The sequence below is a fragment of the Symphalangus syndactylus genome, chromosome 12 (assembly GCF_028878055.3).
Source record: "Symphalangus syndactylus isolate Jambi chromosome 12, NHGRI_mSymSyn1-v2.1_pri, whole genome shotgun sequence".
Classification (NCBI taxonomy): Eukaryota; Metazoa; Chordata; class Mammalia; order Primates; family Hylobatidae; genus Symphalangus; species Symphalangus syndactylus.
Genome location: NC_072441.2, coordinates 138,654,907 through 138,676,247, shown reverse-complemented (window position 1 = coordinate 138,676,247; position 21,341 = coordinate 138,654,907). Strand labels below are relative to the sequence as shown.

General features: G+C 47.5%; 2 protein-coding genes and 1 non-coding gene across 4 annotated transcripts in view; 2 read left to right on the top strand and 1 right to left on the bottom strand.

Moving 5' to 3' along the window:
• RHBDL2 (rhomboid like 2) overlaps positions 1–16,532 on the bottom strand; it is a 42,061-nt gene extending 25,529 nt beyond the window's left edge. Inside the window, exons 1-2 of one of the 2 annotated variants that reach the window (XM_055255206.2) lie at positions 16,386–16,532; positions 2,957–3,327 (exon numbers count right to left, since the gene is read on the bottom strand). In XM_055255206.2, the coding sequence (XP_055111181.1) occupies positions 2,957–3,327; positions 16,386–16,500 (486 nt within the window). In that variant the 5' untranslated portion in view covers positions 16,501–16,532. Of the gene's footprint in view, positions 1–2,956; positions 3,328–12,642; positions 14,248–16,385 lie in introns of those variants that run through there. The other variant, XM_055255207.2, reaches the window with a different exon arrangement.
• The window catches only part of LOC134734895 (uncharacterized), a 99,019-nt gene that overhangs the window by 52,383 nt on the left and 25,295 nt on the right, over positions 1–21,341 (top strand). The window lies entirely within an intron of this gene.
• Positions 13,562–13,669, top strand: LOC129469283 (U6 spliceosomal RNA). The gene has a single exon (XR_008652976.1). It is a non-coding gene; the product is annotated as a U6 spliceosomal RNA (small nuclear RNA).

Below are 21,341 nucleotides of genomic sequence, written 5' to 3'. Positions count from 1 at the left end.
GCCCTGCTCTTGGACACCCTCCTCTCTGGCACTACTTTCTCTACTACCCTCTCCCTCTTAAATACCCACTGCCCTCATCGTCGCACCAACTGATCTTTCATTTACAACTTGCTATGAAAGTAGGTCAATGCTGGCTTCCGAAGAATAGAGCAGGGAAAGGGAAAAATAGTCACTTGCCAGGGGAGAGACCTGGCAAACCCTGCCTTAACCAAGGGATGGAGGTGAACGTCCCAATGATGCCATGTGATGTCCTCAACTTTCTGAGGCTATGCGATGGCAAAGGCCCTTCACCTCCGTGGTATTCTTCTCCTAAACTCATAACTCCAGTTAAATCACGAGAAAAGCATCAGTCAAACCCCAGCTGGGGGACGTTCTACAGGATCCCTAGCCAGTCCCCCTCAAGACTATCAGAGTCATGAAAAACAAAGACTGAGAAGCTGCCATAGACCAGAGGAGCCTGGGTAGACATGGCAGTTAAATGGAGTGGGTACCAGAGGAACAGAAAGAGGACATTAATGGAGAAACTGGTAAAAATCCAGGTAAATCTGGAGTTTAGTTAGGAATATGCCAATGTCAGTTTCTTAGCTTTGACAAATATACTATGGGACCAGACATAGTGGCTCATGCCTATAGTCCCAGCCCTTTGGGAGGCTGAGGCAGGTGGATCACCTGAGGTCAGGAGTTCAAGACCAGCCTGGCCAACATGGCGAAACCACATCTCTACTAAAAATACAAAAAAAAAAAAAAACTAGCCAGGCGTGGTAGTGCACACCTGTAATCCCAGCTACTTGGGAGGCTGAGTCAGGAGAATCGCTTGACCCTGGATGGTGGAGGTTGCAGTGAGCTAAGATCACGCCACTGGCACTCCAGCCTGGGCAACAGAGTGACTCCATCTCAAAAAAAAAAAAAAATACTATGGAAATGTAATGTACTGTATACAGAGATTATCCTGGGTTTGAAAAAAAAAGAAAAAAAATACAATGTACTATGGAAATGTAGGATATAAACAATGGGAGAAACTGGGTGAGGGGCATACAAGAACTTTCTTTTTTTTTTTTGAGATGGAGTCTTGCTCTGTCACCCAGGCTGGAGTGCACTGGCGCAATCTCGGCTCACTGCAAGCTCCACCTCTCGGGTTCACGCCATTCTCCTGCCTCAGCCTCCCAAGTAGCTGGGACTACAGGCGCCCGCCACCACGCCCGGCTAATTTTTTGTATTTTTAGTAGAGACAGGGTTTCACCGTGTTAGCCAGGATGGTCTCGATCTCCTGACCTTGTGATCCACCCACCTCGGCCTCCCAAAGTGCTGGGATTACAGGCGTGCGCCACCGCGCCCAGCCTACAGGAACTTTCTGTTCTATCTTTACAATATTTCTATAGAGGTAAAATTATTCCAAAATTAAAATTTTTAATTTAAAAATTGTTCTTTCTGTGAGAGGCAGGTATCTCAGCACCTGCTCCATGAGCCTTCTATGGCAAACAGCCCTCCTCCATAGCACTCATTGCCTAGGTAATTGTGGTTTGTACCACGATACCTTATCTCATTCTTCCCCATTCACCTGGAGAAGACACACACACAGCTGATTGGAATACAAGACAACCCATAGGCCGGAAGGATAACAGGAAGGAGAAGCAGAAAAAACAGATACAGATGTCTCAGCTCCGGACGACTTCCCAGTTGCAAGCAGTCTCACAATAAAATCCTGTGAAAAAAATTAGAACTGTGCCCCTTCAACCTAAACAGACTTGACCACAGCATCTCCTGGGATGCTTACACCTTAGCCTTACCTTTATCTGAGCCATAAGAGGCTTGATGCCTGCAACAGTTAATTTTATGTGTCAACGTAGCTAGGCTATGCCACCCAGACATTTGCTTAAACATTATCCTAGGTGTTTTTGTGAGGGTATGGTTTATACTAATATTTAAATCAGTAGTCTTTGAGTAAAGCTGATTTCCCACCATACTGTGGGTGAGCCTTGTCTAATCAGTTGAAGGCCTTGCTAGCTAAAAGACTGTCCTGTTAGGAAAAGCAAATTCTGCCAGCAGAACTCTATCTTTGGCCTTGAATGGCAAGTCTTCCCTGGGCCTCCAGCCTGCCAGCCTTCCCTGAAGACTCTGGACTTGCCAAGTCTCCATAATCATTTGAGCTAATTCCTTACAATAAATATTAATCTCGCTTCCCCCGGGAAACACACACCTATTGATTCTGTTTTTCTGAAGAACTCTTGACTAATACAGTTTGTGAGAAGGAAGCTGAGGCATCAGTGCATCAGTGGGAACTAAAAGGGTTACATCAGGAACTTCCTAATGCCCCTGAAGTCACAATCCACAGGCAGCCATGGTTGGCCAATTCCTTTATAGGACACCAAGTGTGGGGGCAAAAACTAGGTGCCACGAGGTACAGGGGAGCCTCATCCTGGCCCAGTGACTATGATGGGACCTTGGGATAGTCATCCCACCTCTCTGAGCCTTGCAATCTTTTCTGGAAAACAAGAGGACTGACTAGAACAGAGCCTGAAAACACACCACGCGCTGCCTGAAGGAGACGTTGTTAAAGGATCCCGTTTTTTCCCTACTGAAATTCAGAAGCATTCTATAACACTTCTAAACCTGGGGTCCCAGAAAGGCCTTACTAACAAGCCTAAATCTGTTCATGAGAGAAAGCCCTTGTGCAGCCCCAGGATGATTTGGTTCCTAAAGACCTCACGACTAAAATGAAAGGAAGCCACTGAAATTGCAGCCACAGCTGGGCAGATTTGTCTGACAAATGAAACTCCACCCTGGGTTGGCAGTGACCATGAGTATAGGAGGGTGGAGGCAGAGGTGAGGTGTGTGCTGTCCCCATCCCCGCCGAGCTCTCTCCCATGTTCCCAGTCTCTTCTCTAGATCTGACCCCTAGTTTGTTCGCAACTTCCCTGTGCCATTTACCCCGGTGCCCACCCCGCTCCCCGCTCACCTCGGCCAGGCTGATGGAGATGATGAACACGGGGGGCGGGAAGCAGTTAGCTCTCTCCAAGTATGTTCCTCGGGACTTTTCAGGCAGCATCCATTTTGAGACGACCCTGTGGACCTTTTTACTCTTGGCACGATCTTTACCTCCCCCATCCTCTCTCATTTTCTCCTCTTCCTCCAGCTCTTCTTTCGTCTCTCTCCCCATATTCAGATTCATGCTCTCCATCTCCAGATCATGAACAGCAGCCATTGTCCTGGGTCCTCCCTCCTCCCCAGAAGGACATGAATCCCAGGGAACAGCAGGTGGCCCTAGGTCCTCAGGCTGCGGCTCTTCCCTGGGCTGTCTGGCGCAACCACCGCTTTCCAAGGCCTTTCCTGTATGTGAAGAGAAGACAGCTGAAGATGATCAAAATGATCTAAACCTCCTAAATGGCCCAAAATAAAGTTTTCTCTGTAATTGTTTTAAAAAGAGCCAGATGACTGAGATTAAAACGCAGCTCTACCACGTATCAGCTATAAGTTAACATCAGATAAATCACTTAAATTCTCCAAGCCTCAAATTACATATTTCTTAAATTGTGGTGAAATACACATAACATAAAATTTACCATTTTCGCCATTTTATATATATATATATATATATATATATATATATATTTTTTTTTTTTTTTTTTTTTTTTTTTTTTTTTGAGTTGGAGTCATCTTGCTCTTTTGCCCAGACTGGAGTGCAATGACGAGATCTCACCTCACTGCAACCTCCGCCTCCCGGGTTCAAGCAATTCTTCTGCTTCACCCTCCCTGGCTAATTTTTGTATTTTTAGTAGAGACAGGGTTTCACCACGTTGGCCAGGCTGGTCTCGAACTCCTGACCTCAAGTGATTCACCCACCTAGGCCTCCCAAAGTTCTGGGATTACAGGCGTGAGCTGCCGCACCCGGCCCTGTTTTTAACCATTTAAAGTGTACAATTCAGTGACATCGAGTACATTTGCAATGTTGTGCAGCCACTAGTTCCAAAACTTTCTCATCACAAAAACCCCATACCCATACCCGTACCCACACCACACCCACACCCACACCCACACCACACCCACACCCACACCCACACCCATCCCATACCCACACCCACACCCACACCCATCCCATACCCACACCCACACCCACACCCACACCCATCCCATACCCACACCCACACCCACACCCATCCCCGTACCCGTACCTGTACCCGTACCCGTACCCACACCCACACCTGTACCCACACCCACACCCACACCCATCCCATACCCATACCCACACCCACACCCACACCCATCCCCGTACCCGTACCCGTACCCGTACCCACACCCACACCCACACCCATCCCATACCCATACCCACACCCACACCCACACCCATCCCATACCCATACCCACACCCACACCCACACCCACCCCATACCCGTACCCGTACCCGTACCCACACCCACACCCACACCCATCGCATACCCATACCCACACCCACACCCACACTCACACCCACACCCACACCCACACCCATCCCATACCCATACCCACACCCACACGACACCCACACCCATCCCACACCCACACCCATACCCATACCCACACCCACACCCACACCCATCCCATCCCATACCCATACCCACACCCACACGACACCCATCCCACACCCACACCCATACCCACACCCCATACCCCATACCCGTACCCGTACCCGTACCCATACCCATACCCATACCGCATACCTGTACCCGTACCCGTACCCACACCCCATACCCCATACCCGTACCCGTACCCGTACCCATACCTATACCCCATACCCATACCCCATACCCATACCCGTACCCATGCCCATACCCATACCCCATACCCATACCCCATACCCATACCCATACCCATACCCCATACCCCATACCCATACCCCATACCCGTACCCGTACCCGTACCCATACCCATACCCATACCCCATACCCATACCCCATACCCATACCCATACCCATACCCCATACCCATACCCCATACCCATACCCATACCCCATACCCATACCCCATACCCATACCCCATGCCCATACCCATACCCATACCCCATACCCATACCCATACCCCATACCCATACCCATACCCCATACCCATACCCCATACCCATACCCCATACCCATACCCATACCCCATACCCATACCCCATACCCATACCCATACCCCATGCCCATACCCATACCCCATACCCATACCCCATACCCATACCCCATACCCATACCCCATACCCATACCCCATACCCATACCCCATGCCCATACCCCATACCCATACCCCATACCCATACCCATACCCTATACCCATACCCCATACCCATACCCCATACCCGTACCCATACCCATACCCATACCCCATGCCCATACCCCATACCCATACCCATACCCATACCCATACCCCATGCCCATACCCCATACCCATACCCGTACCCATACCCATACCCCATGCCCATACCCATACCCATACCCATACCCGTTAAGCAGTTAATTCCTATTCTCCTCTTACCATAGTCCTTGGCAACGACTAATCTGCTTTCTGTGTCTATGGATTGACCTATTCTGGATATTTCAAATAAATGAAATCATACAATACATATGTACCATCCAGTAGGTGGCCTTTTGTGGTTGGCTTCCTTCACATGTTTTCTTTTCTTTTCCTTTTTTTTTTTTTTTTTGAGATGTAGTCTCACTCTGCCGCCCAGGCTGGAGTCCAATGGTGCAATCTCGGCTCACTGGAACTTCTGCCTCCCAGGTTCAAGCGATTCTCCTGCCTCAGCCTCCCTAGTAGCTGGGATTACGGGCGCCTGGCACCACCCAGAAAATTTTTGTATTTTTAGTAGAGACGGGGTTTCACCATGTTGGCCAGGCTGGTCTCGAACTCCCAACCTCAAGTGTTCCACGCACCTCGGCCTCCCAAAGTGCTGGGATTACAGGCATGAGCCATTACACCTGGCCTAGAATTTCCTTTTTTTAATGGCTGAATGCTATTGCATCGTATAGACATGCCACATTTTGTTTATCCACTTGTCTGTTTATGGACATTCGGGTTGTTTCCACCTTTTCGCTATTGTGAATGAACATCCCTGTACAAGTTTTCTCTTTTTTTTTTTTTTGAGATGGAGTCTCGCTCTGTCGCCCAGGCTAGAGTGCAGTGGTGCGATCTCGGCTCACTGCAACCTCCGCCTCCCGGGTTCACACCATTCTCCTGCCTCAGCCTCCTGAGTAGCTGGGACTACAGGCGCCTGCCACCACATCTGGCTAATTTTTTTTTTTTTTGTATTTTTAGTAGAGACGCGGTTTCACCATGTTAGCCAGGATGGTCTCGATCTCCTGACCTCGTGATCCACCCTCCACCCGCCTTGGCCTCCCAAAGTGCTAGGATTACAGGCATAAGCCACCGCACCTGACACAAGTTTTCTTCTTTTTTTTTTTTTTTTTTTGAGACGGAGTCTCGCTCTGTCACCCAGGCTGGAGTGCAGTAGTGCAATCTCGGCTCGCTGCAAGCTCCGCCTCCCGGGTTCATGCCCTTCTCCAGCCTCAGCCTCCCGGGTAGCTGGGACTACAGGTGCCCGCCACCACACCTGGCTAATTTTTTGTGTTTTTAGTAGAGACAGGGTTTCACCGTGGTCTCGATCTCCTGACCTCGTGATCCACCCGCCTTAGCCTCCCAAAGTGCTGGGATTACAAGCGTGAGCCACCGCGACCGGCCACAAGTTTTCTTTAAACATCTGTTACCAGTTTGAGGGGGAGCATATACCTATGAGTGGAATTGCTGGGTCATACGGTAATTAATTTTATGTTTAACTTATTGGGAAACCCTCAGATTCCATTTTAAACTGGGGATAATGATAGCCCTTGCCTCATAACATTGCTGGGAAGCTTACTTGAGATAATGCATGTAAAGCACTTAAAACAGTATCTGGGCCGGGCGTGGTGGCTCACGCCTGTAATCCCATCACTTGAGGTCAGGAGTTTCAGACCAGACTGGCCAACCTGGTGAAACCCCATCTCTACTAAAAATACAAAAATCAGCTGGGCATAGTGGCATGTGCCTGTACTTCCAGCTATTTGGGAGGCTGAAGCAGGAGAATCGCTTGAACCTGGGAGGCAGAGGTTACAGTGAGCCAAATTCATGCCACTGAACTCCAGACTGGGTGACGGAGGAAGACTCTGTCTCGACAGAAAAAGAACAGTATCTGGCACGTAGTAAACACCCTATAATTATTAGTTGTTATTGGCTATGGATGGATGAATGAGTTTTAGATGGATGGATGGATAGACGGAAGGGATGGAGCTGAGCCTGAGGACTGTTTTCACACTGCATGTTACTGGGAATCAGATCAAATTCAATGGATTTTCAAATGAAACTCATTAGGCACACATTAGAATAGGTTATATTCAATAAATTGAGGAAGAGGCATCTTATTTTTCTTTTCCCCAGCAAATTTTCTGAAAATAAAGGCTTTTTCTCTCCCCTGCATTTTTCACGGACCCACTCACCCACCTCCCAGAGTCAGACATTCAGTCCATAGATAGAACTCTTTTATTAATTTCCCTTGAAGACTGATGATTTTTTTCTAGTTTTTTGCCACATATCATAATTGACGAAACTACAATGCAGATTTAAGATCAGCAGCTTTCAACCACAAATATTAAAGCATTTTAAAATAAGTTCAATTAGGGACAGTTCACATTGTATAAATCAGCCTTATTGTAAATCTAAATATCATACATAATCATTTTATGAGGAAATAAAATTTCACATTGTTAACAATACAACTGTATAAAAGGAGCTAGAAAAATAAGGATTACATTTGCCCTTATCTTGGGATTTCAACAGTTCCAGAAATTTTACAACTTCAAGACCACCATTTTAAGTATGTTAGTGCCTAAACATATTTCCTGTGCTGCAAAGATAGTTGACCCAATTGGTTTAGCCAAAACTCATTGCATGTCTGCTTTCTGCCTTGCCTTGTAAAGTAGACATGTAGTTCTAGCTACTTTAGGCTCTAGCACCAAATGAGCACATTGGTAGCAATTAGAAACATTTGGGATTTTTTTTTTTTTTTTTTTTTTTTTTTTTTTTTTTTGAGACGGAGTCTCGCTCTGTCGCCCAGGCTGGAGTGTAGTGGCCCTATCTTGGCTCACTGCAAGCTCCGCCTCCCGGGTTCACGCCATTCTCCTGCCTCAGCCTCTCCGAGTAGCTGGGACTACAGGCGCCTGCCACCACGCCCGGCTAATTTTTTGTATTTTTAGTAGAGACAGGGTTTCACCGTGGTCTCGATCTCCTGACCTCGTGATCCGCCCGCCTCGGCCTCCCAAAGTGCTGGGATTACAAGAGTGAGCCACCGAGCCCGGCCAGGGATTTTTTTATTTAATCTTTTTGAGACAAGATCTCTCTGTCACCCAGGCTGGAATGCAGTGGCAGGATCACGGCTCATTGCAGCCTCTACCTCCCCGGCTCAAGTGAGCCTCCCACCTCAGCCTCCCAAGTAGCTGGGACTGCAAGCACACACGCCACCACACCCAGCTATTTTTTTTTCTTTGTTGAGATGGGGTCTTCCTGTGTTACCCATACTGGTCTCAAACTCCTGGGCTCAAGCGATCCCCCCGCCTCAGCCTCCCAAAGCACTGGGATTACAAGTGTGAGCCACTGCATTTTGGTTTTACCTCTCTTCTCAGTCAATTACTGTCATCCTCCAACTTCCATACCTGTCCACCCTGTTTCCTGAGAACAGGGGCCTCTCTCTGATTTATCTTATCTCCAATACCTGGTGCTATAATGCTCACTGGTGCTGCTTCCAGCTTCTGACATTTCCTTATCTCTCCTACTCATGTTTATCTTCTGACCCACTCCTGAATTTCCGGGGAAACATTACCTATTAGATTGGTAACAATGAAAAAGACAGGCCGAGTGTGGTGGTTCATGCTTGTACTACCAGCACTTTGGGAGGCCAAGGTCGGTGGATCACCTGAGGTCAGCAGTTCAAGACCAGCCTGGCCAATATGGTGAAACCCATCTCCATTAAAAATACAAAAATTAGCTGGGCATGGTAGCAAGCACCTGTAATCCCAGCTACTCATGAGGCTGAGGCAGGAGAATCACTTGAAACCAGGAGGCGGAGGTTTCAGTGAGCTGATATCGTGCCATTGCACTCAACCCTGGACGACAAGAGTGAAACTCCATCTCAAAAAAGAGAAAAAAAAAAAAAAGGCTGATAATATCCCATATTTATGAGGTGTGTGGCAATGGGTGCAATGTATGAGGTGTAAATTAATGCAGCCTTTTGGAAGGCAATTGGCCAATGTGTATAAACTATTAAAAGCATATACCTTTCAACAGAACCATCCGACTTCTAGAAATCCACACTTCAAAGGTATTTGAGCACATACACAATGGTATATTACAAGGATATTCATGCAGAACTATTCATAGCCGTGAAGAATCATAAACAACCTAGATGGACTTCAGCGGGGTTGCTGTATTTTCTAACAGTTCTAATTCATGGGTAGTTCTTCCTTACACTGCTGGAATCTATTCACCAGCTCCTGGGTCCAAGGTTTCCCTCCCTGGAGCCTCACAAAGCAAATCTAATCGAAGGTCATGTTGTCATTAATTTTGTCCTTCCTTGGGCGTGGCCTGTGTATAAACTCCATGGGCTCTATAGGTCAGACTTGGGATATAGCGTCCAGAAACACACTTCAGATTACCAGAATTTTTGGAAGCCCAACTGAATGGAGCAGGAGTCTCAAAACAAAATAATGATTACAACACATTCTAGTCTCGAAGAAATATTCAAGCATCAACAGCTGTGCATTCATTTACTTGGCACTTGAGCACTCACTTACTGGGTGTCATTCACTGGGTGGAGATTTACTGCACTGACTCTGCTTTCTTATTCACTAAGCAAACCTCCTACCTCTTATCTGCAGCAAGTTGCTGCCCACTCTTTTTTGAAAGGCCTGGCATACACAGATCAAAACTGGGTGGCACTGCTGTGAGAAGTTCTCATCCTACAGGTAGGGAACAACTGGGTAGATTGTTAGAATGTCTCTAGCCTTCTGGTTAAAAATGGAAATGTTCCTTATGCACACCAAGAACCAAAACCCTTTCACGGGTTCTAAGGATTGGGGAGGGAGAGAAAAGAACCAAAACCCTTTCCTTCATGGTTGGCAAGTATTCTTTTTTAAAAAAAAGTTTTTAAACTTTATTATTATTACTATTTTGAAATGGTGGCCTCCCCATGTTGTCCAGACTAGTCTCAAACCCTTGAATTCAAGGGATCCTCCCTGCTTGACCTCTCAAAGCATTGAGATTACAGGTGTGAGAGAGCCTGTAATCCACAAGTATTCTCAAGAGGAAACATAGAACGATCCCACCTGGCCACAAGTACTCTTAAAAGGAAACACAGGCCGGGCGCGGCGGCTCACGCTTGTAATCCCAGCACTTTGGGAGGCCGAGGCGGGCGGATCACGAGGTCAGGAGATCGAGACCACGGTGAAACCCCATCTCTACTAAAAATACAAAAAAAAATTAGCTGGGCGTGGTGGCGGGCGCCTGTAGTCCCACCTACTCGGAGAGGCTGAGGCAAGAGAATGGCGGGAACCCGGAAGGCGGAGCTTGCAGTGAGCCGAGATCGCGCCACTGCACTCCAGCCTGGGTGACAAAGCGAGACTCCGTCTCAAAAAAAAAAAAAAAAAAGGAAACACAGGGCTGGGCACAGTGGCTCACGCCTGTAATCCCAGCATTTTGGGAGGCTGAGGCAGGTGGATCACAAGGTCAGGAGATCGAGATCATCCTGGCTAACACAGTGAAACCCCGTCTCTACTAAAAATACAAAAAATTAGCCAGGTGTGGTGGCGGGTGCCTGTAGTCCCAGCTACTCGGGAGGCTGAAGCAGGAGAATAGCATGAACCCGGGAGGCGGAGCTTGCAGTGAGCCGAGATTGCGCCACTGCACTCCAGCCTGGGCGACAGAGCAAGACTCCGTCTCAAAAAAAAAAAAAACAAGGAAACACGGAAGGAACTTTCCTACTTCCTGACTTTGCCTGGAATAAGCATTACTTGTTAACGATCACAGAGGCACAGAGGCAGTGTGTTGGCCAAAGACTTGAAAGAGCAGGACTATGCTCAGTTACTCAGGACAGGTGACTACCTTAAAAAAAAATCTGTTGAAAAGAGATTTCTTTTTTCTTTTTTGTTTTGAGATGGAGTTTTGCTCTTGTTGCCTGGGCTGGAGTGCAATGGCGCAATCTCAGCTCACCACAACCACCATCTCCCAGGTTCAAGCAATTCTCCTGCCCCAAACTCCCAAGTAGCTGGAGTTACAGGCATGCACCACCATACCCGGCTAATTTTGTATTTTTAGTAGAGACAGGGTTTCACCATGTTGGTCAGGCTGGTCTCAAACTCCTGACCTCAAGTGATCCATCCACCTAGGCCTCATAAAGGGCTGAGATTATAGGCGTAAACCACCGTGCCCAGCCGAAAAGAGATTTCCATAAAGAGATTTACATAGGAGACTCCTGACATTTGCAAGAGATTTTTCCAGACCTTTCAGATGCCCTAATGCACTACATACCACATAGTGTCTCCCAAAATTACATTGTAAAGTATAGCTAGGCCAGGCACGGTAGTTCACACCTGTAACCCCAGCACTTTGAGAGGCCGAGGCAGGCAGATCACTTGAGGTCAGGTGTTCGAGACCAGCCTGACGAACATGGTGAAACCCTGCCTCTAGTAAAAATACAAAAATTAGCCGGCCGTGGTGGCATGCGCCTGTAATCCCAGCTACTCGGGAGGCTGAGACAGGAGAATCTCTTGAACCCAGGAGGTGGAGGTTGCAGTGGGAGGCGGAGGTTGCAGTGAGCCGAGATTTTGCCACTGCATTCCAGCCTGGGCGACAGAGTGAGATTCTGTCTCAAAAAAAAAAAAAAAAAGGTTAATCTCTCTCTTGGCCGGGCGCGGTGGCTCACGCTTGTAATCCCAGCACTTTGGGAGGCCGAGGCGGGCGGATCACGAGGTCAGGAGATCGAGACCATGGTGAAACCCCGTCTCTACTAAAAATACAAAAAATTAGCCGGGTGTGGTGGCGGGTGCCTGTAGTCCCAGCTACTCGGAGAGGCTGAGGCAGGAGAATGGCATGAACCCGGGAGGCAGAGGTTGCAGTGAGCCGAGATCGTGCCACTGCACTCCAGCCTAGGGGACAGAGCGAGACTCCGTCTCAAAAAAAAAAAAAAAAAAAAAATCTCTCTCTTGATGAGCAGCCTGGCTGATGCACTCAGTAAACAACTTTTCCTTGTATCTCAGTGACACACATGGTGGATCTAATGATATCAGGGATCTTAGACACCACTGAACTTGACACAGCATGCCAATTTATCCAAAACATCTATTTGTAGCCAAAAAACAAAGTTACTGTCTTATACCTCCTCACTTTCTCTTTGTTTATATCACTGGCACTATTGGATTATTTATTTTATGAATCTTTTCTACTCTGCAAACAAGAAAATATTTTAATCACTGCATGCAAACTACATAAAGGATAACAGTCATGTGAGATGTCCAGGCAGAGCGGTAGGCCTGGCTCACTAACAGGCAAAGCCAATCATTCAACTCATATTCATTCATAATGGGCCTTTGGGAGTAACTAATAAATTACTGAAATTGCAAGTGTTGAATCTGCAAATGTCAAGGACTTCTAGTGGATTCTTTGACAACATGTACGTAGTCGTCATTTGTCAGTTTTCTTGGGGAATTTATCTTCTCCTGGTGGGCAGCAGGAAACGACTCCCACTACAGACATTAACCATGCCCAATATTCACTTTTGCATGTCCCTAGGCAGCTAGGGCAGCTTGACCAATCAGCTGCATTTGCTTAGGATTTCTGAGGCTGGAGGTGGGGATGGAAAAAATTCTTTACAGTGGTTGCAGCAGTGGCAGCAGTATCCAGTGTCCAGACAGCCTTGCCACTGGGGTCAGCATGGCATCCTGCATCCAATGCCAGCTGTGGCTGTGACGAAGGCAGCGGCACTGGGCATTCAGCAGCAGCAGCACTGAGGCTGTCCTCACCTATCTGGCTCTGTGATGGGATTTGGTGTAATTCCAGGTACCTGGTCTCTCTGTTTCTGCTTATTTCCCAAGCCTTGTTTTTACAGCCTTCAAGTGATTCTGTAACTTACTCAATGTGCTTTCAATAAAATTCATTTCCTGATTTAATTAGCCAGAATCAGTTCCCATCTTTTGCAATCAAAAAACCTGACTCGGGCGGGGCGCGGTGGCTCACGCCTATAATCCCAGCACTTTGGGAGGCCGAGGCGGGCGGATCACCTGAGGTCGGGCATTCGAGACCAGCCTGGCCAACATGGTAAAACCCCATCTCTACTAAAAGTACCCAAAAAATTAGCCAGGTGAGGTGGCAGATGCCTTTAATCCCAGCTACTGGGGAGGCTGAGGCAGGAGAATCGCTTGAACCCAGGAGGTGGAGGTTGCAGTGAGCCAAGATCGTGGCACTACACTCCATCCTGAGTGGTAAAGCGAGACCCTGTCTCAACCAATCAATCAATAAAAGAATGCCTGTGGTGCTTGCTTCAGCAGCACATACACTAAAAACTGGACCGATACAGAGAAGATTAGCATGGCCTCTGCACAAGGATGACACGCACATTCGTGAAGCATTCCATACAAAACATCAGAGTTATTTTTTTTAAATGTTTTTTAAAAGGAATGCTTCTGGAAGAAAGGGAGGGAAAGAGAGAGGGAGAGAAAGAGAGGAGGGAAAAAGGGGAAGGAGGAGTTCCAACCACATATTGACTAAGTCTTTCTGTGACTTTATGTTGAAAAGAGCCTTCCACCGGGCCGAGCGCGGTGGCTCACGCCTGTAATCCCAGCACTTTGGAAGGCCGAGGCGGGTGGATCATGAGGTCAGGAGATCGAGACTGTCCTGGCTAACACAGTGAAACCCTGTCTCTACTAAAAATACAAAAAATTAGCCAGGTGTGGTGGCAGGCGCCTGTAGTCCCAGCTACTCGGAGAGGCTGAGGCAGGAGAATGGCATCAACCTGGGAGGCGGAGGTTGCAGTGAGCCGAGATCATGCCACTGCACTCCAGCCTGGGCGACAGAGCGAGACTCCATTTCAAAAACAAAGAAAAGAAAAGAGCCTCCTACCAACTTTTTCCTCTGCACGGCCGCACCCCTTCCATTATCGTTCTACCATCACTGGGCACCTTCGCTGTGAAGCCGCCATGTCATAATGGCTACCAAAAAAAGGGCTTGCCATCTGCCTTTGAAGAATAGCCTGCCTTGTGTTTGACGCTGTAAAGACCTGAATTCTACTCCCAGCATCCACATTTAGTTTTCCACTGGGCCTCAGTTTCCTCAGCTGTAAAACAGAGCTCACCTCTGCCCTGAGTATCTTAACAGAATTGTGGTAAGAATCAAATAAAATAATAAAGAGCTACCAGAATAATAAACACTTACTGTGTGCCAGCTTCCAGGCTAAACATTTTATGAGCATTCTCTTCATTAATTTTTACCACCTCGTAAGGCAGGGTAATAACATTCCCGTTTTAAAGATAAATAAACCCAGGCTCCCAAAGTCACTTGCTCAAGGTCTCACAGCTAATGAGGGGAGGGCTGGGAGAAGAGTCTCGCGCCTGACTCCAAAGCCCCACATGTTCCACAGCCCCTGTGATTTCTATGCACCAAGTGTTATAGAAAGGTACTCCTTCATCTGTCATGGGATTAGAGTTAAAAATGAAAATTTACGGCCGGGCGCGGTGGCTCACGCTTGTAATCCCAGCACTTTGGGAGGCCGAGGCAGGCGGATCATGAGGTCAGGAGATCGAGACCATGGTGAAACCCCGTCTCTACTAAAAAATAGAAAAAATTAGCCGGGCGTGGTGGCGGGCGCCTGTAGTCCCAGCTACTCGGAGAGGCTGAGGCAGGAGAATGGCGTGAACCCGGGAGGCGGAGCTTGCAGTGAGCCGAGATTGCGCCACTGCACTCCAGCCTGGGCGACAGAGCGAGACTCCGTCTCAAAAAAAAAAAAAAAAAGAAAATTTACTCCAGCCTTGGCAACACAGCAAGTCCCTGTCTCTAAAATAAATAAATAAATTTAAGATTTTAAAACGTAACTTTTTTTTCTTTCTTTTTTTATTTTTTTTTTGAGACAGAGTCTCGCTCTGTCACCCAGGCTGGAGTGCAGTGGCGCGATCTCAGCTCACTGCAACCTCCGCCTCCCGGGTTCAAGCGATTCTCCTGCCTCAGTCTCTCAAGTAGCTGGGATTACAGGTGCCCGCCACCAAGCCCAGCTAATTTTTTTGTATTTTTAGTAGAGACGGGGTTTCACCGTGTTAGCCAGGATAGTCTCGAGCTCCTGACCTCGTGATCCGCCGGCCTCGGCCTCCCAAAGTGCTGGGATTACAGGGGTGAGCCACTGCGCCCAGCCTTGTTTTTTTTTGTTTTTTTTTTTTGAGACAGAGTTTCGCTCTTGTTGCCCAGGCTGGAGTGCAATGGCATGATCTTGGCTCACCACAACCTCCACCTCCTGGGTTCAAGAGAGTCTCCTGCCTCACCCTCCCGAGTAGCTGGGATTACAGGCGTGTGCCACCACACCTGGCTAATTTTGTATTTTTAGTAGAGATGGGGTTTCTCCATGTTGGTTAGGCTGATCTCGAACTCCCAACCTCAGGTGATCCGCCCGCCTCAGCCTCCCAATGTGCTGGGATTACAGGCATGAACCACTGTGCCTGGCCACGTAAAAAAAAAAAAATTAAATAAAAAATAATGGGCCAGGCATGGTGGCTCAGGCCTGTAATCCTAGCACTTTGAGAGACCGAGGCAGGAGGATTGCTTGAGGCCAGGAGTTTGAGACCAGCCTGGGCAACACAGTGAAAGGCTTTGTCTACAAAAAAAAATTAAAAATTAAAGTTTGCCAGATGCAGTGGTGTGCACACCTGCACTTCCAGGTACTCGGGAGGCTGAGGCAGGAGGATCGCTTGGAACAGGGAGTTCAAGATTGCAGTGAGCTACAATGGTGCCACTTGCACTCTAGCCTGGGTGACAGGGCGAAACCCTGTGTCCAAAAACTAAATAAAGAAAAATTTTAAAAAATTTAAACAAAAGAAGTGTGAATCTTCTTTTTCGTTATTTTCATCCCATCCTTTCCTGTACTCTTATCTCCCTCTTTCTCTCCCAGCTGCCTAGACAGTCCCAGACTAGACCCTGGGAATTCCCAAACGGAAGCTGTAGAGGAAGTGGCAGGTCATGACCCCTGGGAGAAGATGGGGCTGGGAATTCCCACCATCCCCACTGCTACGACGAGGATTCTAGATGGACACAAGCGTCCAGGATGGGAAAAGGATTTGCCTCTTTGAGAAGCCAGGGGACTAAATCAGGCTCACCTTCCCTTCTTCGCCTCACCCAGGAGGGCCCTGGCAAAGCCAACACGCTTATGACAACTCCTTTTCCATGGCAGACACTTTTAGTTGTGAGCTTGTGCCGCTTGCCTAGCTGCATTCAAACAGGGAGGTTTTAAATATCTGAATTGTTTTTTCTAAACAGCTGGCCCCACCCATTTGTTGGTACCAGGCGGGACCCTGCCGGGGCTGAGCCCGCCTTGATGTGGCTGGGGAGCTCAGGAGGCTGGGCAGCGGGCTGTGCTGGGTGTAGCCAATTGCTGCCCAGCTGGGCCTGGCGGGGAGACTTTTGGTGGTGTTGCTAGGCGCCTGGGTAATTGGAGAGGCCAGGATTGGGCTTCTGGGCCACAGAGCTTAGCAGCCTCCTTCATCACACTGCAAACCATCATTATGCCAGAGGCCTGCAGCAATCTCTCTGTGGTTACAGCCTGAAAGGATGCTTTTTTAGCTACAGAAATTAAGAACTGGCTTTTCAATATTACAGGTTTGTGGTTGTGGTTGTTTTCTTTTGGCTACATTTCTGAGGATACACTTGGAATAAATAGGCAAAAGATTTGAAAACAAAAAAATGCCTTCACAAGCCACCATTTCCAAAAGCTTTGCTTTTTCCTGAAGCAAAGCACACTTGACCTCAGCAGTAAGGGCAACTAAGATAGAGAACTCTGCTTCCTGAGCTCTCTCCACGGTCCACTCCGTGTCAAAAGCTTCTTCCTTGAAACTTCACAGGTGGGCTATGGTTCAGGGTAGGGGGACCAGAGCCCCAGTCACATGCAGGGCCTCTCAGCGGAATAATGTCTTCAAGTCCCTCCCATTCAAAGACCATCATAATACTCAGCCTTCTCACTCTACAGAATCACTTTCGCTTATATTATTTTCTGGATCCTCCCATCTGCTCTGTGAAGAAGACCTCTTTATTATTCCCATTTTATAGGTGAACAACTAGGGCAAAAAAGAGGCATCCATGATTACATGACAGCAAAGCTGGGTCACAAACCAGGGAATCTCAGACCAGAGTCTGAGCCGCCCCACAGCTATTTAACATATTACATATATTTGTGTACCGTATTATAGTATTTGTAGTAATAATAATAATACACACTGGTGTAGAAGACATAGGAATTTCATCCTGTATCTTGTATTATCCTAAACACATCATCTTTGTTGATTGTGATTGGGTTTTCAAAGCTGTGGTGTGTGCACTAAGGGATATAGTCTGAAAGAATTCCCAAAGACAGACACACTATTTACATGACTTAACAGACCTAGCACACCAGAGCACAGGGCTGAAGGAAAACAGTGACCCTGAGCCACTTCCCCCTTAATTCAAGGACAGTTGGCTCAGGCCCTTAAGTAAGGAGACAAAATCATGGCTTTCTGTAGATATTTGTGGGCATTTTTCAAAAAAGGCTTTCACTGCTTCAGGTAGAATTTTTTTTCAATAGTGGTCCACTGATAATGACCAACTGTCTGGTTTGCACAGGACTAGGAGTTTCTTGGGATGTGAGAGTTTTAGTGCTAAAATCAGGGCAAGCCAAGGGTGTTGGTCACCCCGTCATGGACCACCTGCATCAGAATCATCTGGGGAGGTTAGCAGAGATGGCTGGTTCTAATCCTAGGGCACTGGTTCTTCACCCTGGCCTCACATCAGAATCATCTGAAGAGACTTAAATGTGTTTGAGTTCACCCCAGATCAACAAAAACTGGGTCTCTGGGGTGAAGGCCTGGCACTCGTATCTTTTCATGTGCAGCCAAGACTGAAAACTTCTGCCCTAGAGATTTGGATTCAGAGGGTCTGGGCTCAGGTCTTATTCAGAAATCTGCATGCAGCCAGGCACAGTAGCTCATGCCTGTAATCCTAGCACTTTGGGAGGTCGAGATGGGCAGATCACGAGGTCGGGAGATTGAGACCATCCTGGCTAACACGGTGAAACCCCGTCTCTACTAAAAATACAAAAAAATTAGCTGGGCGTGTTGGCGGATGCCTGTAGTCCCAGCTACTCAGGAGGCTGAGGCAGGAGAATGGCATGAACCCGGGAAGGAAGAGATTGCAGTGAGCCCAGATCGCGCCACTGTACTCCAGCCTGGGTAACAGAGCGAGACTCCGTCTCAAAAAAAAAAGAAAAGAAAAAAGAAATCTGCATGCATTTTTAACAGCTCCCAGGGAATTCTTATGTACATCATGTTTTGACAACCAGTGAATCCTTATGTGATGTGTGCATCCAATGGTAGCATTTCCTGAATGCCTTGTATGTGTTAGGCTCTGGAAACACATGGAGGAAAAAAAAAAAGAAAGAAAGAAAGAAAAAGAAACCACCTCCTGTTCTCCAGTCCCTCTGTATTCACTGGGGAATAAAGACCTATAAATTGTTCCAACATAGTATACTGTGGTTTAGAATTAAAAGTGGGTCAGCACCATCAGCATGGTTAGGGCTATTCAGTTCCCAGAAGCCAAGAATGGTAGACTAAAGACGGAGCATATAATTTGCCATTCCTCTCCCTGAGAGATACGGTTTGGGTTTGTTTCTCCTCTCCTTAAGTATGGGCCAGCCCTGTGACTGGTTTTGACCAATACTACGTGGCAGAAGCTATGCTGGATACTTTGCAGGACCAGGTCTTAATAGCTTTGCAGTCCCCACTTTTGCTCCTTTGAAAATGCTTCCTCTTTGAAGCCTGACACCACATAACCTAACACTACCTGGAGGCCACCATGCTATGAGGAAGCCCAAGGTGCCCACATGGAGAGAGAGGCCACGTAGAAGAATACAAAGGTAGGAGTCTCTCTGAGCCTGCTCTGGCTCAGGAGGTTGCCTGATTAAAAAAAAAAGAAAAAGTCATGTGAAAATAAAATAAAGAAAAGCACCAAGGTGCCAGACCTATGAACGGAACCTTCTTGACCTACCAGCCCAGTTCATCCACCAGTTGAATACAGCTATGAATGACCATAGCTGATGACTACATGGAGAAGAACTGCTCAGCTGAACCCTGCCCAAATCCCTGACTTGCAGAATTTTGACGAAATAAAACGGCTCTTGGTTTTTCTGGTATTTGTTTGTTTTGAGACAAGGTCTGACTCTGTCGCCCAGGCTGGAGTGCAGTGGCACGAACTCAGCTCACTGTAAGCTCCACCTCCCCGGTTCAAGGGACTGTTGTGCCTCAGCCTCCTGAGTAGCTGGGAATACAGGTGAGCGCCACCATGCCCGACTAATTTTTGTATTTTTTGTAGAGACGGGATTTCGCCATGTTGCCCAAGCTGGTCTTGAACTCCTGAGCTCACGCGATCCACGCACCTTGGCCTCCCAAAGTGCTGGAATTACAGGCATGAGCCACCACACCTATTCTTGTTTTGAGTCACTAAATTTTGGGGTGCTCTGTTACACAGTAATAGCTACCAGCATGCCTCATCAGAACCAGAAGGCAGAATGACATCTCATACCATTCTGCCTTTCTTTCCATTCACATTGTTCATCTTTGTATTCTTCCATTGAGTAGATTACTGATGTCTGACCCGAAATTGCCCTCCCAAATTAATCTTCACTCTGTTTCCACTTCTGCCTCCCTCCAACATGAAGCAAAACAAAACTGTAAATCAGAGTGTATCAACTCTCAGCTTAAAAATCCTTCAATGGTTTCCCATTGTCTTTGGGATAAATATAGGATCCTAATGGCAAATGATAAGATCCAATATGACCTACTCCTACCTTCTTTGTGGCATTCACTTTCTACTACTTTCTCCCAATGACTCAGTGCTGCAGCCACAGGGATGTCTTTCTGTTCCTGGAATACACCAAACCCTCTCCTGTCCCAAGGTCTTTGTATTTGCTGTTCCTTCTACCTAGCCCTCTCCCTTCCCTACAACTCATACACACAAGGTTGGTCTTGGTCCTTCACAACCTGTAGCACGTCCCTAGGAAGTCTCCCCTGCCCATGCCTTCCCGCACCCCTACATGCTCTACTACATTTCCCCATTTATATGCTCCCAGCACTTATCATTATCTAAAAATAGTTAGTTTATTTATTGTCTGTCTCTTTCTGCTAGAATATGAGCTCCACAAAAGTGGAAAATATTTCTCAGCAAGTATTTGCTGAATTAACAATCCCATGAATGGAGAAGGAAGGAAAAGGGAAGTATCATGGAAAGAGCTTTGACATTGCAGGAGTCAGAAAATGCCGGTCCTTGCTCCAATTCTGCCCCTGCTTACCTATGGATAAGCCACTTCCCCTCACCTAAGCAGAAACTTCATCCCCACCAGCAAACACATGGCCAGCGATGTTTATCGGTGTCATACCTCACAGGTCTTCACAATTTTTTTTTTTTTTTTTTTTTTTTTTGAGACGGAGTCTCGCTCTGTCGCCCGGGCTGGAGTGCAGTGGCGCAATCTCGGCTCACTGCAAGCTCCGCCTCCCGGGTTCACGCCATTCTCCTGCCTCAGCCTCCGAGTAGCTGGGACTACAGGCGCCCGCCACCGCGCCCGGCTAATTTTTTGTATTTTTTAGTAGAGACGGGGTTTCACCGTGGTCTCGATCTCCTGACCTCGTGATCCGCCCGCCTCGGCCTCCCAAAGTGCTGGGATTACAAGCGTGAGCCACCGCGCCCGGCTTTTTTTTTTTTTTTTTAGAGACGGAGTCTCGCTCTATTGCCCAGGCTGGAGTGCAGTGGTGCAATCTTGGCTCACTGCAACCTCTGACTTCTGGGTTCAAGCAATTCTCCTGCCTTAGCCTCCCGAGTAGCTGGGATTACAAGTGCCCACCACTATGCCCAGCTAATTTTTGTATTTTTAGTAGAGACAGGCTTTCACTTGTAGGCCGGGCTGGTCTCAAAATCCTGAACTCAAATGATCCACCCTCTTTGGCCCCCCAGAGTGCTGGGATTACAGGAGTGAGCCACCGCACTGGGCCCACAAGTCTTCACAATTTTTTGTTCTTAAATCCCCATAAAAATTT